The sequence below is a fragment of the Erythrolamprus reginae genome, chromosome Z (assembly GCF_031021105.1).
Source record: "Erythrolamprus reginae isolate rEryReg1 chromosome Z, rEryReg1.hap1, whole genome shotgun sequence".
NCBI lineage: Eukaryota > Metazoa > Chordata > Lepidosauria > Squamata > Dipsadidae > Erythrolamprus > Erythrolamprus reginae.
In genome coordinates, this window is record NC_091963.1 from 70,102,781 (window position 1) to 70,122,442 (window position 19,662).

A 19,662-nucleotide genomic window follows, 5' to 3' on the forward strand; every position below is an offset into this window, starting at 1 on the left:
GAAGAATTAGAGAAAATAGAAGATAAATCAGTTCCTACAAAGAGATTAATCAAAGAGAATGTGATGTTTAGATGGTTGGTACCAGAATATATGATCATAACCTGGCAAGAAAAGAAAATCAGAATAGATTCAGTGGAACCAGCAATAAATTTTTGTGAAGAAAAAGGTGTGTTACAAGAAGAACAAATGAGTAAAGAAAATAAGTAGAGAGAAGCTGGAAGAAGCACGTTCAGAGGAAAAAGTATCAATTGAAGAAAGAGAAAAACAAAAGGAAAACAATAAGAAACAAGAACAACAAGAAAGAATACAAGAAAGAAGATGAAGAGAAACAAGATACCAAAAAAGATATTATAAATAGCAATGTCAGAAGATTTAAAAATAACATAAATTAATGTAAATGGAATTAACAATCCAAAAAAAGGTTATTGTTTGCAAAATTCAATAAACTACAAAATAATGTGATTGCTTTGCAAGAATTACATATAAATAATCAGAATCAAAGGTTAAAGAAAACCCAAAATTAGGAATATTATATACTTCACTTGCAGATCAAAATAAATGGGGAGTTGCAATATATGTGAAAAAAATCAGTTAATTCAAAAAAGATATACAATGACCAGGAAGGAAAAATATTAATGATAGAATTAGAAAATAAGAAACTGTTAATGAATCCATTAACAGAACAACAAGTATTAAAAAGACCAATAACAGTCACAGAATTGCAAACAACAATAAAACAAAAAATGATAATAAATCGCCGGGCCCCGATGGTACTCCAGTTGAATTGTACAAACAAGAAATAAATATAATTGAAATATGTCAAATTTATTTATGAATTTGCATTGGGAACATGGCGGATACCAGGAATAAGATAGTTTTCTCAATAAAGACATGAGAACATTATATGATATAGAATAAACCACAGCCAACCAGCCACACTAAACCAAACCATCAAACCAGATTAGACCACACCTACACAAAAGTATATTACATTATATACATATACTGACCAATCAGATCATAAAATATATTGCATCATTCTGCTAAAGCACTATGACTCAGCATTTACTTTACTTCTACTGTACTTGTAATATTACTTCAGATTTATATCCTGACACCCTTCTAATATTCAAGTACAGTGATATAGAGTCCATTCATTATTCTATTATGTTTGACATAATATAATGGCTTCGTTAATCCATCAGCAGTATTAAACTCAGATTCTATGAAACTTAGTTTGATTTCTCCATTTTGATTTAACTTTCACATTCTGGTATTTTATAGCAATATATTTTGTTCCAGTCTTTAAATTTTCTGCATCAGCAAAGTACATACAGGCCTGCAAATCTTCATATACAGTAATAGGCTTTACCATATTTTCACCTACATCCTTTAACAATTGTTCAAACCATAACAACTCAGCATACTTCAGATAATGCTGCAAATTCGAATTCAGCTGTCAACAGACTTATGGAAGTCTGTTTTCTTGATTTCCAAATAATTGGTACATTAGCATATTTTATTACATATCCACTATATGACTTCCAATCTTCTAGACTTGCAAATGAACTATCTAAAATACAATACAGTTCATTTCTTTGCTTCAGTGAAATTTTAAAACCATACTCTAAAGTACTTTTTTAGTATCTTAATACTCTTTTAACTCCTTGCCAATCACGTACAGTTGGTTTTGAAACTCTCCTACTTAATTCTCCTACAGCATAGGCTATATCAGGCCTTGTGGAATTTGCTATATGTAAAAGACTGCCTATTATAGATCTATATAAATTTGGATATTCAAACATTTCACCATCATCTTGTTTATACAAATCTGCATACATTGGAGTTTTTACAGATTTTTCATCCTGTAAATTCACTTTTTTATCAACTCCATGGTCTTTTACTTTTGGCTTAACCTTTTCCATTCATATCTATAACATCTATACATCTAGACTCAGCTTTCGCTGTAGGTGAATACATTCTATCTTAGTTATATTTGTTTGTTTGTTTGTTTACTTACTTACTTACTTACTTACTTACTTACTTACTTACTTACTTATTTATTGGACTTATATGCCACCCCTCTCCGTGGACTCGGGGCGGCTCACAACTTTTTGATAAAAAGATAAAAATTAAAACATTTCTAAGCCAATTAATAGAATAATTACTTTAAAATTATCTTAAAATTAGCCATTAAAAACAATCACATACATATTGTTACATTCAAAACATTTACTGGGCACAGGCTGGGGTCTAGAGACCCCAAGCCTGCCGACATAGCTGCGTTTTCAAGTTCTTACGAAAGGCAAGGAGGGTGGGGACAGTGCAAATCTCTGGGGGGAGTTGATTCCAGAGGTCTAGGCCCCTCACAGAGAAGGCTCTTCCTCTAGGACCGCCAAACAACATTGTTTAATTGACGAGACCTGGAGAAGGCCAACTCTGTGGGACCTGACTGGGCGCTGGGATTCGTGCGGCAGAAGGCATCCCGCAGGAAATGTAGTCCTATGTCATGTAGGGCTTTATAGATCATAACCAACATTTTGAATTGGGTCCAGAAACCAATTGGCAGCCAATGCAGTCTGCTGAGTGCTGAAGAGATATGGGCATATCTTGGTAGGCCCATAATAGCTCGCGTTGATGCATTTTGCACAATTTGTAGTTTCCAAACACTTTTCAAAGGTAGCCACATGTAGAGAGCATTGCTATAGTTGAGTCTCGAGGTGATAAGGGCATGAGCGACAGTAAGCAAAAACTCCCTGTTCAAATAGGGCCACAACTGGTGCACCAGGCGAACCTGGGCAGACACCCCCCTTGCCACAGCCGAAAGATGGTGTTCTAAGGTCAGCTGTGGATCAAGGAGGATGCCCATGCTGCGAACCCTCTCTGAGGGGATCAACAATTCCCCCCCAGGGTGATGGACGGACAGATGGACGTGTCCTTGGAAGGCAGTACCCACAGACACTCTGGATTGTCTGGATCTTGTTTGAACTTGAAAACGTGTCTGTTGGCACCCATCCAGACCCTGACAGCCTCCAGACACTGGCACATCACTTCCACTGCTTCACTGAGTGAACACTGGGTGGAAATGTACAGCTCAGTATCATCAGCGTACTGGTGGTAACTCACCCCGTGCCCACAGATAATCTCACCCAGCGGTTTCATGTAGATATTAAACAGCAGGGGGGAGAGGACCGACCCCTGAGGAACTCCACAAGGGAGACACCTAGGAGCCGACTTCTGGCACCCCACTGACACCGACTGCAACCGACCAGAAAGGTAAGAGAAGAACCACCATAAAACAGTGCCTCCCACTCCTGACCCCTCCAGTCGGCGCAGAGGGATACCATGATCGATGATATCGAAAGCTGCTTAGCGGTCAAGGAGCACCAGGACAGAGGATAAACCCCTATCCCGGGCCCGCCAGAGATCATCAGCGCAACCAAAGCAGTTTCCATGCTGTAGCCAGGTCTGAATCCTGACTGTCGAGGACCTAGATAACCGGCTTCTTCCAAGGACCATTGGAGCTGGAGAGACCCCACCTTCTCAACAATCTTCCCCATAAAGAGAAGGTTGGAGACAGGACAATAGTTATTAAATGTGGCTGGGTCCCTGGAAGGCTTCTTAAGGAGGGGGCCAGGAAGGACCGCTCCCTCAAAGAAGCGTTGGTAATCTCCTGGACCCAGCTCCGTGTCACCTCCCTGCTGGCTGAAACCAGCCAGGAGGGACACGGGTTCAATAAGCAGGTGGCAGAACTCACAGCTCCAATGGCCTTGCCCACTTCATCAGGCGTCACCAGGTCAAACTCACTCCAAACAGTTGGACTAAGACAAGCCCCTGTCGCCTTGACTGAGACATTGTCAGCCGATACTGCATCCGAATTGGAGTCAAGATCAGTCCGGATCTGAGCAATTTTATCAGAGAAAAACCTATTAAAAGCCTTAGCACTACCCTGCAAGGGTTGCTCAACCACCCCTGCCCCCCAGTTAAGGAGGGAACGAGTCACCCTAAAAAGGGCGGCTGAGCAGGATTCCGCAGACACAAATCCGACTGACATTGTATGCACGTCTTGTCGACCTGATTGCCACTTTGTAAATCTTAATATGAGCTTTTACAAGTGTTCGGTCAGGTTCGGATCTGGTTTTCCTCCAACGCTTCTCTAGACATCTCTTCTGGCGTTTCATTCCCCAGAGCTCTTCAGTGAACCAAGGAGAACTCCAGGGTCTGTTGCCACAAAGAGGTCGCAAAGGCACAATTCGGTCTAGAGCTTCCATCACAGCCGTATTCCAGGCTGCAGCAAGGGACTCTGCCGAACTGTGTACAAGCAAATCCCCCAAAACCCCAAGCTCCCTTTGAAAACCTTCTGGATCCATCCTCCTTTTAAAATTTTTATTATTGTTATTTATACATAAATGATAAAATGAACAGATAAACAAAACAGTAAATACTGTAAAACAAAACAGTAAATAAAACAAAATATATAAATACAAACATTTTTTGGGGGGGGGGAATTTCCCCACTCTTTTAGAATGTTCAATCAGAGAATTTTCCTTCATAGCTTAGTATTCTATTATTAACGTGTTGCTTTGCTTTGCTTATATTTTAATCTGTTGTCAGAAAATTTATAGTTTGTTTATTTCATCATTGTTCTTTTCTCTAGGCAATTGTAGAGGTTTCCCCATATCTTATAATAATCTGAGTCTTCTTTCCCCTCTAATTTTTTAGACATTCTATCCATCTCTGCACACTCCAGCACTTTTTTGATTAATATACCTTCTTCCGGTGTTTTATGGCTCTTTTTTAATTTTTTTATTAAAGATGCCCAATAAATATAATTCTGGGTTTTTTTTCCAATTCTTCCTTTGTTATTTCTTTTAACCAATCTGCTATCTTATTCCAATAGCATTAAACTGCCGTTTCCGTTGCTTTGACCATTTATCTAGTAAAGCTAAATCATTTACCATATTACAGACACCTCCAGGAATATCAACCTTATTGCACACTTTAGAGTCATCGGCAAATAGCCATACCTTCCCCCATGTCACTCACAAACATATTAAAAAGAATAGGACCTAGAACAGACCCTTGTGGCACATCACTTGTAATCTGTCTCTGCTCAGGATACTCACCATTAACAATAACTCTGTGATGTCTACACTTCAGCCAGCTGCAAATCCACTGAACTATGCAGGGATTAAGTCCAATCTTCACTAATTTATCTATCAGCTCTTTATGTGGAACGGTATCAAAGACTTTGCTGAAGTCCAGATAGGCAATATCCATGGCACCACCTTCATCCAACACCTTTGTGACATAGTCAAAGAAATCAATGAGATTAGTCTGACATGGTTTGCCTTCAGTAAAGCCATGCTGATTGGGTCCAATAAGTTATTGTTTTTTAGGTGCTGATTTATCCTCTTTTTGAGTAGAGTCTCCATCATTTTAAGTACAACTGATGTTAAGCTAACTGGCCTGTAGTTACCAGCTTCTTCTCTACTGCCCTTCTTGTGGATAGGCAGAACACTGGCCATTCTCCAATCCTCAGGAACATCTCCTGTTAACAGGGATTGGTTAAATAAATCAATATATAAATAAATAAATATGTGTTTTATCCCTTCCATACCAGAGATAGGCATGCCAACCTAATAGTAAATTGTGATCTTCTATCATCAATATCCACTTATTTTCTAACATAATCCACTCTTTAATCCAAGTTAATTTAATTTAGTTCTCGATTTTTTGCCGAACCAAATATAATTTAGTACTATTTATTTGGGTTTATAGGGATTATTTGAAATAGGAAGAGGAGCCTGGGCAAGACACTCATTTTAATTGAGTTAATTCATCCTAACTGTGGTCACTGAGCAGCATGGAATAAAATGTGCCATTTTAGTCAGCATGTCCACCACCACCATCACCGTTGTGAACCCTGAAGACACTGGCAAATGAGTTACAAAGTCCATGGACACAGCTCCCCATGACCTTTTGGGCGTTGGCGATGGCTGTAACAATCCTGGCGGGGCCCCTCTAGCGGATTTGGCCACACAACAACATTCACAAGTGTTGACATAGGATTGTACATCATCATGGAGCCGCGGCCACCAGAATGTTCGGGACACTAAGTCCAACGTCTTGAATAATCCAATATGTTGTGACATTGGGACATGATTAAACCGTGAAGCAGCCCTGCTGGCATGTACAACTGCCCCCAGTATCAGAGCAGTCCATCCGCAAATGTCCAGGGAGAATTGGGCTCCATCTCCTGCACCCGTTGTGCCACAAAACCATCCCCCCGCTGCATCTCACAAATATGCCTCTGCAAATCGACGAGGTCATGGGTGACAGCCAAAGCTTCCGCGGGTAATATAGTTTGTAATGGGGTGGGTTCTTTGGGATACATGAACTCAGGTTTTCGAGATAACGCTCGAGGGTTTTGATAACTCAACGTGTACCAGATCCGAAAGTTGAACTGCGCAAAGAAAAATGACCAACATATCTGTCGTTGGTTCAACTTTCAGGCTGTTTTCAGGAACTCCACATTCCGATGGTCTGTCTGGACCTCCACCTGATGCCAAGCTCCTTCGAGATGATGCCTCCATGTCTCAAACGCAGACTTGACAGCCAACAATTCTTTCTCCTAGATCGTATAATTCCGTTCTGAGGGGGTGAGCTTGCGGGAGTGGTAGGTGCACGGGAACAGAGTGCCACCATCTGTACAGGCCTGAAGAAGCACAGTGCCGACGGCGACATTAGCATCATCGGTCTCCAAGACAAATGGCCGACATGGGTCTGGATGCTGCAGCAGTGGTTCCTTCATAAAAGCGTCCTTGAGAGCCACAAATGCTTACTGCTCAACCTTACTCCATTGAAACGGCATGTGTTTCTGCAACAGGCGAGGATGAACATGTGATAATAATTCTCAAATCCCAACATCTCTGCACGTCTTTCACCCTCCGCGGGGGTTGCCAGGTTTTGAGAGTGACATCTTGCTGGGTCCATGGCTATGCTCTCTGGAGAAATGACGTGCACCAGAAATTCAATGGTGGTCTGAAAAAACTGGCATTTCTCCAACTTGGCATATAAGCTCTGCTCACGCAAATGGTGCAGAACTCGGCACGAATGCCACAAACGACTGGACTGTGATGGGGAGTACACAAGAATATCATCAAGGTAAATGACCACAAAATGGTCTAGCACAGTAGTTCTCAACCTTTCTAATGCCGTGACCCCTTAATACATTTCCTCATGTTGTGGTGACTCCCAATCATAAGTCTAGCACCAATTTCCCCAAGGCACGGGGAGGGAGGGGAGGGAGAGTTGTGCCCAGTGATGCAATAAGCGGCAGCATTACTAAAGAGAGAGGAAAGCGGCTTCGGCAGGGAGAGTTTGGTCCAGCGACTGCAGCAGCTGTGTTTCTTCAGAAGAACTGAGACGGAGAACAAAAAAAATGGAATTAACCAGGCAGAAAAGACTGCATTACCAGAAGAAAGGGTAAAGGGATAAAGGGACAGATATCCCACCCTCAAATACAAAGAAAGATAAACTACAAAGCAGCTCTCGGAGACTTGGAGACATCAGGAGCGGCAGTGGGTAAGCAGAGACGGAAGAGACGGTCATGGCGAGAAGAGAAGGAGGGAGCGCCAATTTAAAACTAATAATAGCAGGGAAGATAACTTGCGCTTGAGGCCAGTCGCCCAGCCGATTCCTTCCGACACTAGGCAGACCCCTCAATCCCTTTGGAAGCCTCAGTGACACCCCCCTTAGCAACCCTACACTCTGCTGCTTCCACTCAAAAGCCGCGGCGCTGCGAATTCCCCCCCTCCAGCCTCTGCAGCCCTCCAGTAACCTCCCAGAGCTCCGACACCCAGCTGATAAGACCGCGAGGCCAGGCGGATTCCCCTGGATTCCCCAGAAACCTTCCGATGCCCAGCTGATCCCTCCCAGGAGTGGTGAAACCCCTGAAGCCTTGGAGCACCTCCACCACCCCTGCAGAGCCCCTACACCCAGCTGATCCCCCCAAGAGTGGCAAGACCTCCGGAGCCCTCAGAGCCCTTCCGCAAGCTCTCCAGAGCCCCGACAACCAACTGATCCCCCCCAAGAGCGGCAAGACCAGGCGGCTTCCCTTGGTACCTCCAGATCAAGCCCTGAAGAGCCCTGACGCCCAGCTGATCCCCCCAAGAGTAGCGAGACTAGGTGGCTCCCCCTGGAACCTCCGGATCATGCCCAGCAGAGCCCTGATGCCCTCCACAGAGTAGCAAGGGCATCTGGACTCCCCCTGAGCCCCCAGATCAAGCCTTCTCAGAGCCCCGACGCCCAGTCAACTACCCCCCTCAAAGCACCAAGGGATTCCCCTCCAGCCCCAACGCGACTCGTACAGACACCAGGGAGCTGACTGATCGCCAATATAAGCAAACAAACCACATGGCCGACCAAGGACAAAAGAGATAGTGACCAGAACCTGGTAGAACCAACTAGAAACCCCCAACCCCTACATAAACGTATCCTGAACTCACCAGCGCCCCCCCCGCAACCAAGCTACACACATACACGTCCTCCTAGAGGAAAGTGGAAGAAGAAGGAAAAAGAAAAAAAGGAAAAGAAAAGAAAAGAAATAAGCAACAAATAACAACTACAGTATTTCAAAACAACTAACAGCAAATATAGGGTTTGGAGTCATCCACGAAGCCCTCCATGAGTACCTGCTACATACCCAGCACCAGCTGATGGGAGAGGCTTCCCAGAAAAGACGCCTGGAGCCCCCCTTGAGCCCTGCCCTCACACCCGGCAGCCAGCCAAGTGGGTAGCTGAAGTCGCCAGGAGCCCCACCTGAGGGCCACAATCAACATCCTGTGCCCCTGATGCCAAAGGAAGACACCTGGAGTCCAACCAATTTTTGTAGTAATCCTGTACTATTTCTTTTTTCTGTTGTTCGATATATTGTAGTGTTCCATTCTTGTCTTCTAGTTGATAAATTAGTTTGTCGCTTCTTGCTTTTTTAATTTTTTGGGAGAGCCATCTACCTGGTTTATTGGCTGTTTCAAAGTATTTTTGTTTTATTTGTTTTATATTTCTAGCAAGTTCTTGTTGATCTATGGAGTTTACTTTGTATTTGTCTTTCCTTAATAAATTTAAAGTCTGATTGTTGTTGGATCTTGTTGGAGGTTTTTTTTTTCTAGACTGGCTATTTTATTTATATAATGGTTATATTCTACCTTCTCTTCTTTTTGTTTTTTGGCTATGTATGCTATTGTTAATCCCCTGGTGTATGCTTTTAACGTATCCCAAAGAATTTGTGTTGTGGTAGATTGTTTTTTATTTTCCTCCAAGAATAATTTTATTTCCTAATTAATCATCTCTGTATATTTCTCATCTTGGAGTAAGTTTGTATTTGGTGATCATCTCCTATATTCTTTCTTTTCTCCTTGCCAAATAATTGTTATCAGGTTGTGGTCTGCCCACATGTTTGGTTCTATTTCAACAGATTTTATTGTTTTATACAATCTCTTACTTAACCATACCATATCTATTCTGGACAAAGAATTATGTGGTACCGAGTGAAAAATAAATTGTTTTTCTTTTGGGTCAATCTCCACATGTCCGTAAGATCTAATTCCTCTGTCATTTTCTTAAATGTGATGGGTAATGTGGGTCTTTTTATTTTGCTTTTGTTTCCTACTTTGTGATCTATGTTAGGGTCCACAATCCCATTGTAGTCTCCTACTATACAAATGTTTGTATAGTTAATTTGAAGTAATGTGTCATATATTTTTTTATAGAATTGTTTCAATTCTTGGTTTGGGGCATATATATTCACTAATAGTATTTTCTCTCCTTTGACTTCAATTTCGGTCATTGTATATCTTCCTTTTGAGTCTGTTTTTATTTTTTTTGGTTTTAATTCTTTTTTCACATATGTGGCCACTCCTCTTTTTTTTTTCGTTTTCATCTAGTGATGCATATAATTCTCCCAATTTGGTATATTCTAAAAAAAAATTATGTGCCAATTTAATATGCACTTCTTGCAGGCATATTATTTGTGCTTTTTGGCTCAGGAGTTTGGAAAAGATCTTTCTTCTTTTGTAATTACTGTTAAGACCATTTATATTTATTGAGATTAGTTTAGTTTCTGATAGCATTTAGCTGAGTAAAGAGAAAGGGGTAATGAAACTTTTCCTCTTTTTTGTTTGGTTTTATCTGCCGCTGCTGCTGTTTGTAACCTGGTCTTAGTTCCTTCTTCTTTCCCTTTTCCCCTTCCTCTCTCCTCTGATCTTATTTCCTCCGGTTTCCTTCCTGTTTGTCTATCTGTTTCTGTGTCTTCTTCTTTACTAGATTCTAATCTATCTCCACTCTCTAACTCTGAATCTAGGGTAGTTATTTGCTCATATATTTCTTGCGCCTTTTCAAGATTATCAACCTTAACTCTTCTGCCTTCTATGTTTATTATAATTCCTTCCAGGGTTATCCATCTAAATGTAATTTCATTTTTATTCAGGAGTGAAGCTACAGTTTTGTATTCTCTTCTTCGCTCTCTAACCTTTCTAGGAATTTGCTTTAATGTATTTCGTTCTCTACCTTTATACGTCATTTTTCCTTCTCTAGAGGCTGCGTATACTCTATCTCTTGTGGTCTTTCTAGACAGAGAATCTTAGATGTATTTCCCTCGGGAGTCGATGTCTTCGTGCATAGTTTGTATTAATTCTATATATTTCGTCCAATTTGTTTACAACTTCCTCTCGACTAGTTTGTAGTATCCCCGATACTATAGTTATCATAATCTCCCCTAGATTTTCATTTTCTACCTCTATTACATTTTGGAATCTTAAGAAATAAGATGATCTAATTCCAATTGGATCAACGAGTTTTCAAGCTCTTTATGTGAATCTTTAAATTTTTGGTCAACCTGTTCTAGTTTTTTTTCATTCTGTTCTGTCTTTTTTTCTACCAGTGTTATTTTTTGTTCATTTTTTTGTGTCGCCAATTGAGCAGCTTCCAATCGATTTTCTAATCTCAATATATCGGTTTTTAATTCTAAATGGTTGTTTGTAATAAGTTCCTGTAATTTCAACATTGTCTCCTGCATGACCGTTAAAGTTTTGTTCATAATCTGCATCAATGAACAGCTCTCTTTTTCTTTTTCTGAGTTTAGCATCTCGTCTATTTGCCTTTGAGAGGCTGGGGACGCTGTATTTGCAGGTGTTGTCAATGCTGTTTTTTTACCACCTCTGGGTTGGTAGTTAGCCATTTCTTTTATAATCTGATTTTGTTTTTCTAAGATAGTATATATTCTATTCCATATAACCATAGGAGGTATTTATACAAACTAACAATTATTCTTACAATTCATTAATTCATAATTCATAGACTAAATTTCTAAAGACAAAAATAACAATTGAAATCTATGTGAGCTAAGTAAGTAGTGGATATATAATAAATGTAACTATAAGATAAATGCTATACTTTTTTGATATGCAAGTATATTATAAACAATTTATCTTAATTTCTATATTTAACTCTAAATTCTTACTCAAGTAATAACTTTAATGTAATATAAGTATTATTATAATCTAAAGAAGGTTATATAAAAGTCTTAATAATATATAAATTATGCAGGATCGTTTTAATATTTACAAGTTATATTCTTATTCTGTATACTGAAAGAAGAATAAAGCTATTTAAGAGTGGTTTATAAATTCCAGTTGATAACTCTAAATCAAATGTTACTACTAATATGTAAATAATGTAAATAATATATGCAATTAATATAAGCTTATTTTCTAAATTCTATTCTTATTCTTATATTCTATATTCTGTATTCTATATATTCTATATATTCTATATATTCTATATGTTTTACTTAAGAGTTTTAACTTTAATATAAGGAGGTAGGAAAGACAGTAGACATAAAGAAAGAAAAAGAAAGGAAGATATATTATTTCTTCTTCTTCTTTGTTACTTAAAGATTGTTTGATCAAAGTTTTTCAAAGTTCTGATTTGTAGTTTGGTTCTGTAGATTTATTGTTCACAAGATGAAACGTTGCTTCCTTTGCTGTTCACCGCTTTCGTTATTCTGAGGATCGAGTTCCAAGTCTTCCTCTGTGGGGTGATCTGTAGTAGCACATTGTCTCCCGGTAACCTCCTCCGCCCAGGCTTTCCCAGATTCCTTTTTCCCCCATGTCGGTTTCTATTTTAAAAAGTCAAGAGTCAAATCTTTTCTTATAGTTCACTTCTTAGATCTTCGACTTAAAGTCCAACACACCACAAATCCACCGTTTTGTTCTGTACTCTAAAGCTCCTTTTGAGTTTCCGTCCTTAATCACTTCCGTTCTCTTGTTCCTTAACTGCCTGTCAAACCGCTCGGCTTTTGAGATCGTAGACAGGAATGTTCACTGCTTGTTCACACAATTTAGTCAAATTCGTCAAATCCGATTTCCTGATTCAAAGCAAGGGTCAATATCCAATGTGATACAATATAATTCTATAGTTCTGAAAATCAAAAATATAGTATCTTTGGGGAAATTTTCCACTCCCCTATGGAGATCTGCATGTTCTTCTAACTATTTAGATTCCCGATTGTAGTGAGTTACCGATCCTTTTTCTCCCCTCACCGTCGCCGCTTTTACTAATTTATACGATTGTTTTCTTAGATCTCCTATCGAGGCAGTCTATTTCTCAAGAGCAAAAATAAATCTGTATTTGTTGTGCTGAAACTGTTCTGTTAGAAATCCTCAGTATACAGTACACAGTATGATCTTATAAAACGTTTGGAAAGATCTGTTTATCTCACTTGCTTCCCTCTACAGTGGCTCCTTGAGGTTTCAGGCCCGCCATACTGGTGACAACTGTGACAGGCACCTCCGATCTCCGATAGAGGGTGTCCTTCGCACCGATTGTGAAACGCCTTTACCAATCGATGCCTGGATGGTCCCTCATTGCCCACGTCGCCCTCCAAACGAACTGTGCCCCGAAAGATCTCGGAGATCAAAGGAAAAAGCAAACGTGAGGAGGAGAGATCCTCCCCGCAGCTGCTTCACCCCGCGTCGCCAACCCGGAAGTCCTCCAAGCGCTGCCAGGACTTTTTATCCATCAGTTGGAGTGATGGACAGACTCTACTTTGCCTTCTGCAAATGATCAGTGCCCAACTAAGTCCTGGGAAAAGCCATAGATGGGGAAAAGGGGCGCGCATAGGAAGGGTCACTTTGTCTGTGTAAAGTTTCAGGCCACATGTGCTCCAAAATCTTCAGAATTAATGGAGTCACTGCTCACAGTCACTCATGCCCTCATCACCTTGAGGCTCGACTACTGTAACGCTCTCTACATGGGGCTACCTTTGAAAAGTGTTCGGAAACTCCAGATCATGCAGAATGCAGCTGCAAGAGCTATCATGGGCTTTCCTAAATATGCCCATGTTACTCCAACACTCCGCAGTCTGCACTGGTTGCCGATCAGTTTCCAGTCACAATTCAAAGTGTTGGTTATGACTTATAAAGCCCTTCATGGCATCAGACCAGAATATCTCCGAGACCGCCTTCTGCTGCACGAATCCCAGCAACCAGTTAGGTCCCACAGAGTTGGCCTTCTCCGGGTCCCGTCGACTAAACAATGTCGTTTGGCGGGACCCAAGGGAAGAGCCTTCTCTGTGGTGGCCCCGACCCTATAGAACCAATTCCCCCCAGATATCAGAGTTGCCCCCACCCTCCTTGCCTTTCGTAAGCTCTTAAAAACCCACCTCTGTCGTCAGGCATGGGGGAATTGAAATATTCCCTTCCCCTAGGCTTATAAAATATATGTATGGTATGACTGATCTCTTAAATTGGGGTTTTTAGATTTTTTAATATTAGATTTGTTTAAATTGTCTTTTTATTGTTGTTAGCCGCCCCGAGTCTGTGGAGAGGGGCGACATACAAATCTAATAAATAAATACATACATGCATGCATGCATACATACATACATAAATACCAAAAATGAAGGCAACCCCAATCCAGTCATTCTCTCTCTCTCTCTCTCTCCCCCTCATACACACACACGGAAACACAAACAAAACGACCCTCTCCGCATATGCTCCTTTTCCCTATCTGCAGCTTTCTCTTGAATTTAGTTGTTGGGCACTGGACATTTGCAGAAGGGAAACGGGGTCTATCCGTTGCTCCGATTAGCTGGTGAAAAAGTCTTCCTGAAAGCACTTGGCTGCTTAAATAAATCATTGGGAAGAAAGTGCATGGCTATCTCTTTTCCCCTATTACCTTCTTGCCACCACTGTAAGCTGTGCGTCCTACCTGACATTTGTAGTTCCGTCACCTTCCTGCAGCGATGGGATATCCAGTCCCACGCTTTCCACCTACTGCACCCCTAAAAATAATAAGCCTCTCTCTCTCGACAATAAAGCCATGGCCATATTTCAGGGTTCAAAACAATATAAGACCCTGTCTTATATTTGGGGAAACATGGCATATAGTTTGTCTATCCTGCCCACCAAATTGGAGAGGCAGGTATATTACAGGTCCCCTCGTTTAAGGAGATTTATCTAATGAAACTAAAATGAAAGGTTTTTTTCTGTGGTAACTCCCTCCCAGTGGAACATCACTCTTGAAGAGATAAAAGTATCCCCTAACGCCTGGTGCCAACAAGTCTGGGGACCCCAAGTGACACAGAGGCCATTGTGATAATTGTTGCCAGGTGGATACAGGTTTATTGGGTTTTGTATTTGAGGTTTTACCACTGTAATCTTCCTGGAGTCACTGTGAATTAGGCATAGACATTTTTCTGAAATTGTTTTTTTCAAGACCTCACATCTTTGTTGTATGATCTTTTGCCCAAGGGTTATTGTCATTCCTTAATCACTTCAACCTAAGCCTTTTGTATTGCTGTTAAATTTTGGAAACTGCTCCATTTACCACTTAGTGGATCTCAGGCATATCTCCCAGCAGGTATTGATCTTTGGTAGATCCGTAACTCTTACATATTAATTCATACATGACCACTTGCAGAATTTCATTTACAGACTATTAAATTATTATGTTCAACATCCATGTTCTGATTTTGTAGCAAAAGATTATACTAATATATTTCCTAGTTTCTTAGTTTCCCTATTATACATTTTATTTATCTCCTTTATAATGTAATAGATATCTAGGTTTGTTTTACATTAATAAGAAGGCATTTTGTTCTATCAAAATGAATGCAAGAATACAGTAAATTATCTAGGGTACCTCTTCTATCATCTCTTCAATCATTATCTTTTGCTTTTCTGCAAAGGGCAAGAACGAAAATCATTTATTCCATGTATAGCCGAAAACCTGCAAAAGAAGTTAAAAGAGAACTATTAAAGATGGGAGTAAATTACTACATTTTAGAAGATTCTTGGTGCCTAAGACGAACTAAGTAAGTATTCCTTAGTAATTGTTTCCCTCAAATGTTCAACAAGCAGAATGCTGCTCTTTAATACATATTAGGAAAGTTTTGAGATTCCTTTTAACATCACCCATTTCATGCAATAATGTGGTTGCATGATGTGCTTTACAATTGTATCACTTTAGTGATGGAAATTCTGGTCCCTATTTATTTATTTTATATACCATTTTTATTATTATTTAAGTCAAGATGGTGAACATACATAACATTCCTTTCTTCTCTTAAATCCTTGTCCTCGATCCCCAATACAATCCTGTGAATTGAGCTGACTGAGTGAGAATAATTGGCTCAAAATCACCCAGCTGCTTAACTCATGTTTCTATGCTGGTGTCCTATGCCACTTGAGGGCTATTTATATAATGTATATTTATATTAGTTATTTATTAAAATTCAGATAAATTATTCCAGTAGTTTAAAATACATTTCAGAACAATAATTTAAATTGAAAGGATTTTATAATCTTGTGGGGAATAAAATGTGATCTTATGCTTTTAATGTACTCCATGAGATTTCCCAAAAATGAAATTACAGAAAATTTTACTATGTTTTCTTGTGGAAACGTTTTGGCTGCAAATTTTAACTGATAGGGCAGTTGTTCTTGAATTTCTTGTAATCTGCTATTAAGCCTGGTCATAGAAGTTCAGTAATAAATAATAAATTGATTTCTCTATCAATCTATCTACTTGTAGTTCAGCAGAACTGTCATTCTGGTTGCATTCCAGTTTTAAGACTGAAATGCAAAATAATTCTATATTAGTTTAATCTTTTTGAATTTTAATGTAAGAAAGAAAAGCTTCACATCCCCTTCTCTACCTAAAATGACCTCTAGAAAATAATGCAAGAGGGTTTTGTTAAACACTGAAGCCCATGGCATAGTGGGAAGCTGCTCTGGGACTCATATGATTTTGATCTAACACAACTGACTCATAAAAGCAAAGTTTCTTGCCCACTTCTCAATATATTTTTCTGTGCTCTATTCACAATATTCACTACAGTCTCTGAAACCATATTCTATATTCGCATTGCATCACTCTTATTGTATCTACATGTTGAGAGGAGAAAGTCTGAAATGAAAAGAACATTCTATATATAAACTCAATTTAATTTAGAACACAAGTTATATAGAGGTCTAAAATGCACTAGCTTCCTATTAGTCTCCGGGCACAATTCAAGGTTTTGGTTATTACCTGTAAAGATCTATATGGCTCAGGACCAGATTATTTATGGGACCGTCTCTTGCCATAGACCTATAAGACCACACAGAGTTGGCCTCCTCCAGGTCCGGTCAGCCAAGCAATGCAGGTTTGCAGCACCGTGGGGGAGGGCCTTCTCTGTTGCCGCCCCGGCTCTATGGAATCAACTCCCCCCTGATGTCCGTACTGCTCCCACCCTATTGGCCTTCCATAAGGCCGCAAAGACCTGGCTTTGCCAACAGCCCTGGGGGCCATGCAACAAACAACATCAATGGCCAAATTGTATGGATGTTTAATATGCATGAGTGTTAGTTTATGTTTATTAGGGTTTTTAATTAATGGTTTTATATTTTAATTTTATATTTGACTTCTTTTTATTGTCTTGTATTTTATATTGTTGTAAGCCGCCCTGAGTCCTTCGGGATTGGGTGGCATAGCAGTCAAATAAATGAATGAATGAATGAATGAACGAACGAATGAATAAGAAGGGGCCTACATATATATATAAAACAATGCATTGGCACTGACTAAAAAAAAGTGAATTCAGCCCCATTCTTCTAACAACTGAGATATGAAGCCTGAGATGGGTCTATTGACTTGCATTAAAATGATACAGAATTATTTCATTGCAAGATATGTGTCTTTGTTTGCTCATAATATTTATAAATATTTTTAGGCCTGGTTGCAGTATGCCAGAAATTTGGGACATAGAAGATCTTACCAATGCTGGGAAAATTCCTTTATGCAATCTCATGTGTAAAGATTCCAGGCCATACTTCAGGACAGTGTTCAACAATAATATATTCAAAATATTGGAAGTTACCAGAGAATGATTTTTCAATATTGTATCATTATTGGCAGTACTGTATATGTTTTAAACCAGCTTTTTTTAAAAAAAAAAAATCTGCTTGAATTTCATAAAAAAAATAAAAAGAATTGATATTAATTACAGGCACTGTTAGATTTGACTTGCATTCCAGAGAATTCAATACTCAAGGGCTGGGTTTTTGTTTTTTTTCATTTGAAGTAATTGAAGCTGTGTACCTATGTCATTGGATGAGATCCTTAGGAGTCCAACTGTATTTATTGTGAAGTAATGTCCAGTTGAAAAAATATGAAAATAATTTTATTTTGGATCTGTAGGCGTTCTAAGATACTAAATGGAATACCACTCTTTAAAATGTGAACACTTAAAGTATACCTTGGCACAAAGTTGTCCCTTTCTGGGACAATTATTTAAAATTTGCTATGCAAATGTTTATTGCATTTCAATGCTTCTTAATAAATACTGATCCTAAGAGAGCAAAAATATTTGTAGAATATAATGCCAAAATCAATGAAATTGTGTAGGCAATTATTCCTAGCAAGAGTGTTGCAATTTTAAACCCTGAACAAATAAGAGTTGGCAAAACCTAAAACATATCATATTTCTCACATATTATGTTGCTCATTCAATTTTATTTTCATGCTTCTCCTTTCCAAATAAGTAGTTTTATGGAAAGAAGGATGGTTTCCATGATCCTATACTGGCATAAATTGCTGTTTACTTTATTAAAAGTTCACTTATTACAATTTGTTTATTCTGCTTTAAAATTCTGAGGACCTTAAAATTTACATTGGGCCAAATGACACATAACAAGACAGAATAATTCTAAATTCTTGTTTATCAAAGCTGAGAAAGCATTATAGTGTATGTGATTAATCTTTACTATTCTTTTCTTTTTTTCTTACTTTCTTTCATTCTTTTTCTTGGTTTATTACAAGCCAAACTTAGAAGCCAACATTGACTCTTGGCTTGCTTGTTGTCTAGAATCCAATATTCTAATGAATACCTTTCAGAATAGATACTTAAACATTTTCACTGGTAGCAGAAATATTGAGAAGTAAACCACTCAGTGTATAAAGAAACAGTGTATATGTTTCTTTACTAGTTACTAAAATAGCACTGCTGAGATGCATGTAAATTTATATGAATCTTTCCACTGTTATAATGACATGTTATAATAAACAAATTAAAGTTGTTGCGTGTGTTAAGCTTTTAAAAACAGGAATTTTCCAAGAAATTGTACTATTTTGCGTTAAAGAATCGTTATTAGACCTTGTCGAAAGTTTAATGTAATAGGAAATAACATTTATTCTCCAAGAAATAAATTGTAACCAGTAGGGAAAATACAGTGTAAAACAATTATGCTTTTGTGTTATTCCATTATATACCTTAGAGTTACTTTATATAACATAAATTCCAATATTGCAGCAAATGTTGAGTAAGCTAAATCTCATTCTCAGGCTCATTTTCATAAAAACCTTTTAAAACTTCAAAAATATTGTAGTCATTTCTGATCCATGCAGAAATGATACATAGCTCCAAAGCTTGGTTGCAGTTTACTTTTTTGTCTGGTACTATAGACCATGATTGTATACATTCTGTGTATGTTTGAAACTGTTGAAAAATCTTACAAGTTGTTTAACTGAGAAAGTTAATGCAATTTTCTCCCTCCCAAACAAAGTACAAAAGGGTAAATTAAAAATGTAAAGAAATTTATCTCCTATTGAAGATTAAATCATAAATTAAGATCCATTCAAAAGGTAGGAAATTGGAGTTATTATTTTGTACTTAGATTACATTGTAGAATAGAAAATACTGTATTTTTATGGATTTTATGCTAATTGTTGATGTTCACTGTTAAATAAAAGTTTTGTTCATAATTGTGTTTACGTTTTAAACATTTCACAAATAGAAACTATATTGCTATTATATTATTTTCCAGAAAATCATTGAAACACGTTTAATCTATTTTTATCTGAAGTTGCTCACTAAAATTTGTTGTGCTTACATATTAGAGAAAAGAGAAAAAATACTAAAAAATGAACTGTATAGTCTTGATTGTAAATTGAATCACTTTTCAAGATTAATTTTAGAATGTTTTAATAAGAGTATGACTGTAACTCTGTCTTACTAATGTAAAAAACAACAATGTATTTGAGGCAGTAAAAGAAAATATTACAGATTCGGTACTGTTTTTAATTCCCATCAATGGAGCTAGTTCATTCTGTTTTTCAGCA

The 19,662-nt window shown here is 38.5% G+C and overlaps 1 protein-coding gene across 2 annotated transcripts in view; it reads left to right on the forward strand.

Moving 5' to 3' along the window:
* DPY19L1 (dpy-19 like C-mannosyltransferase 1) overlaps positions 1 to 19,305 on the forward strand; it is a 344,645-nt gene extending 325,340 nt beyond the window's left edge. The window contains exons 23-24 of one of the 2 annotated variants that reach the window (XR_011556928.1): positions 15,251 to 15,376; positions 17,276 to 17,532. Coding sequence is in view for 1 of the 2 variants with exons in the window: in XM_070729287.1 (XP_070585388.1) it covers positions 15,251 to 15,376; positions 17,276 to 17,432 (283 nt within the window). In the remaining variant the exon portion in view is untranslated. Of the gene's footprint in view, positions 1 to 15,250; positions 15,377 to 17,275 lie in introns of both variants that reach the window. The other variant, XM_070729287.1, reaches the window with a different exon arrangement.
* The last annotated feature ends 357 nt before the right edge of the window (positions 19,306 to 19,662 follow it).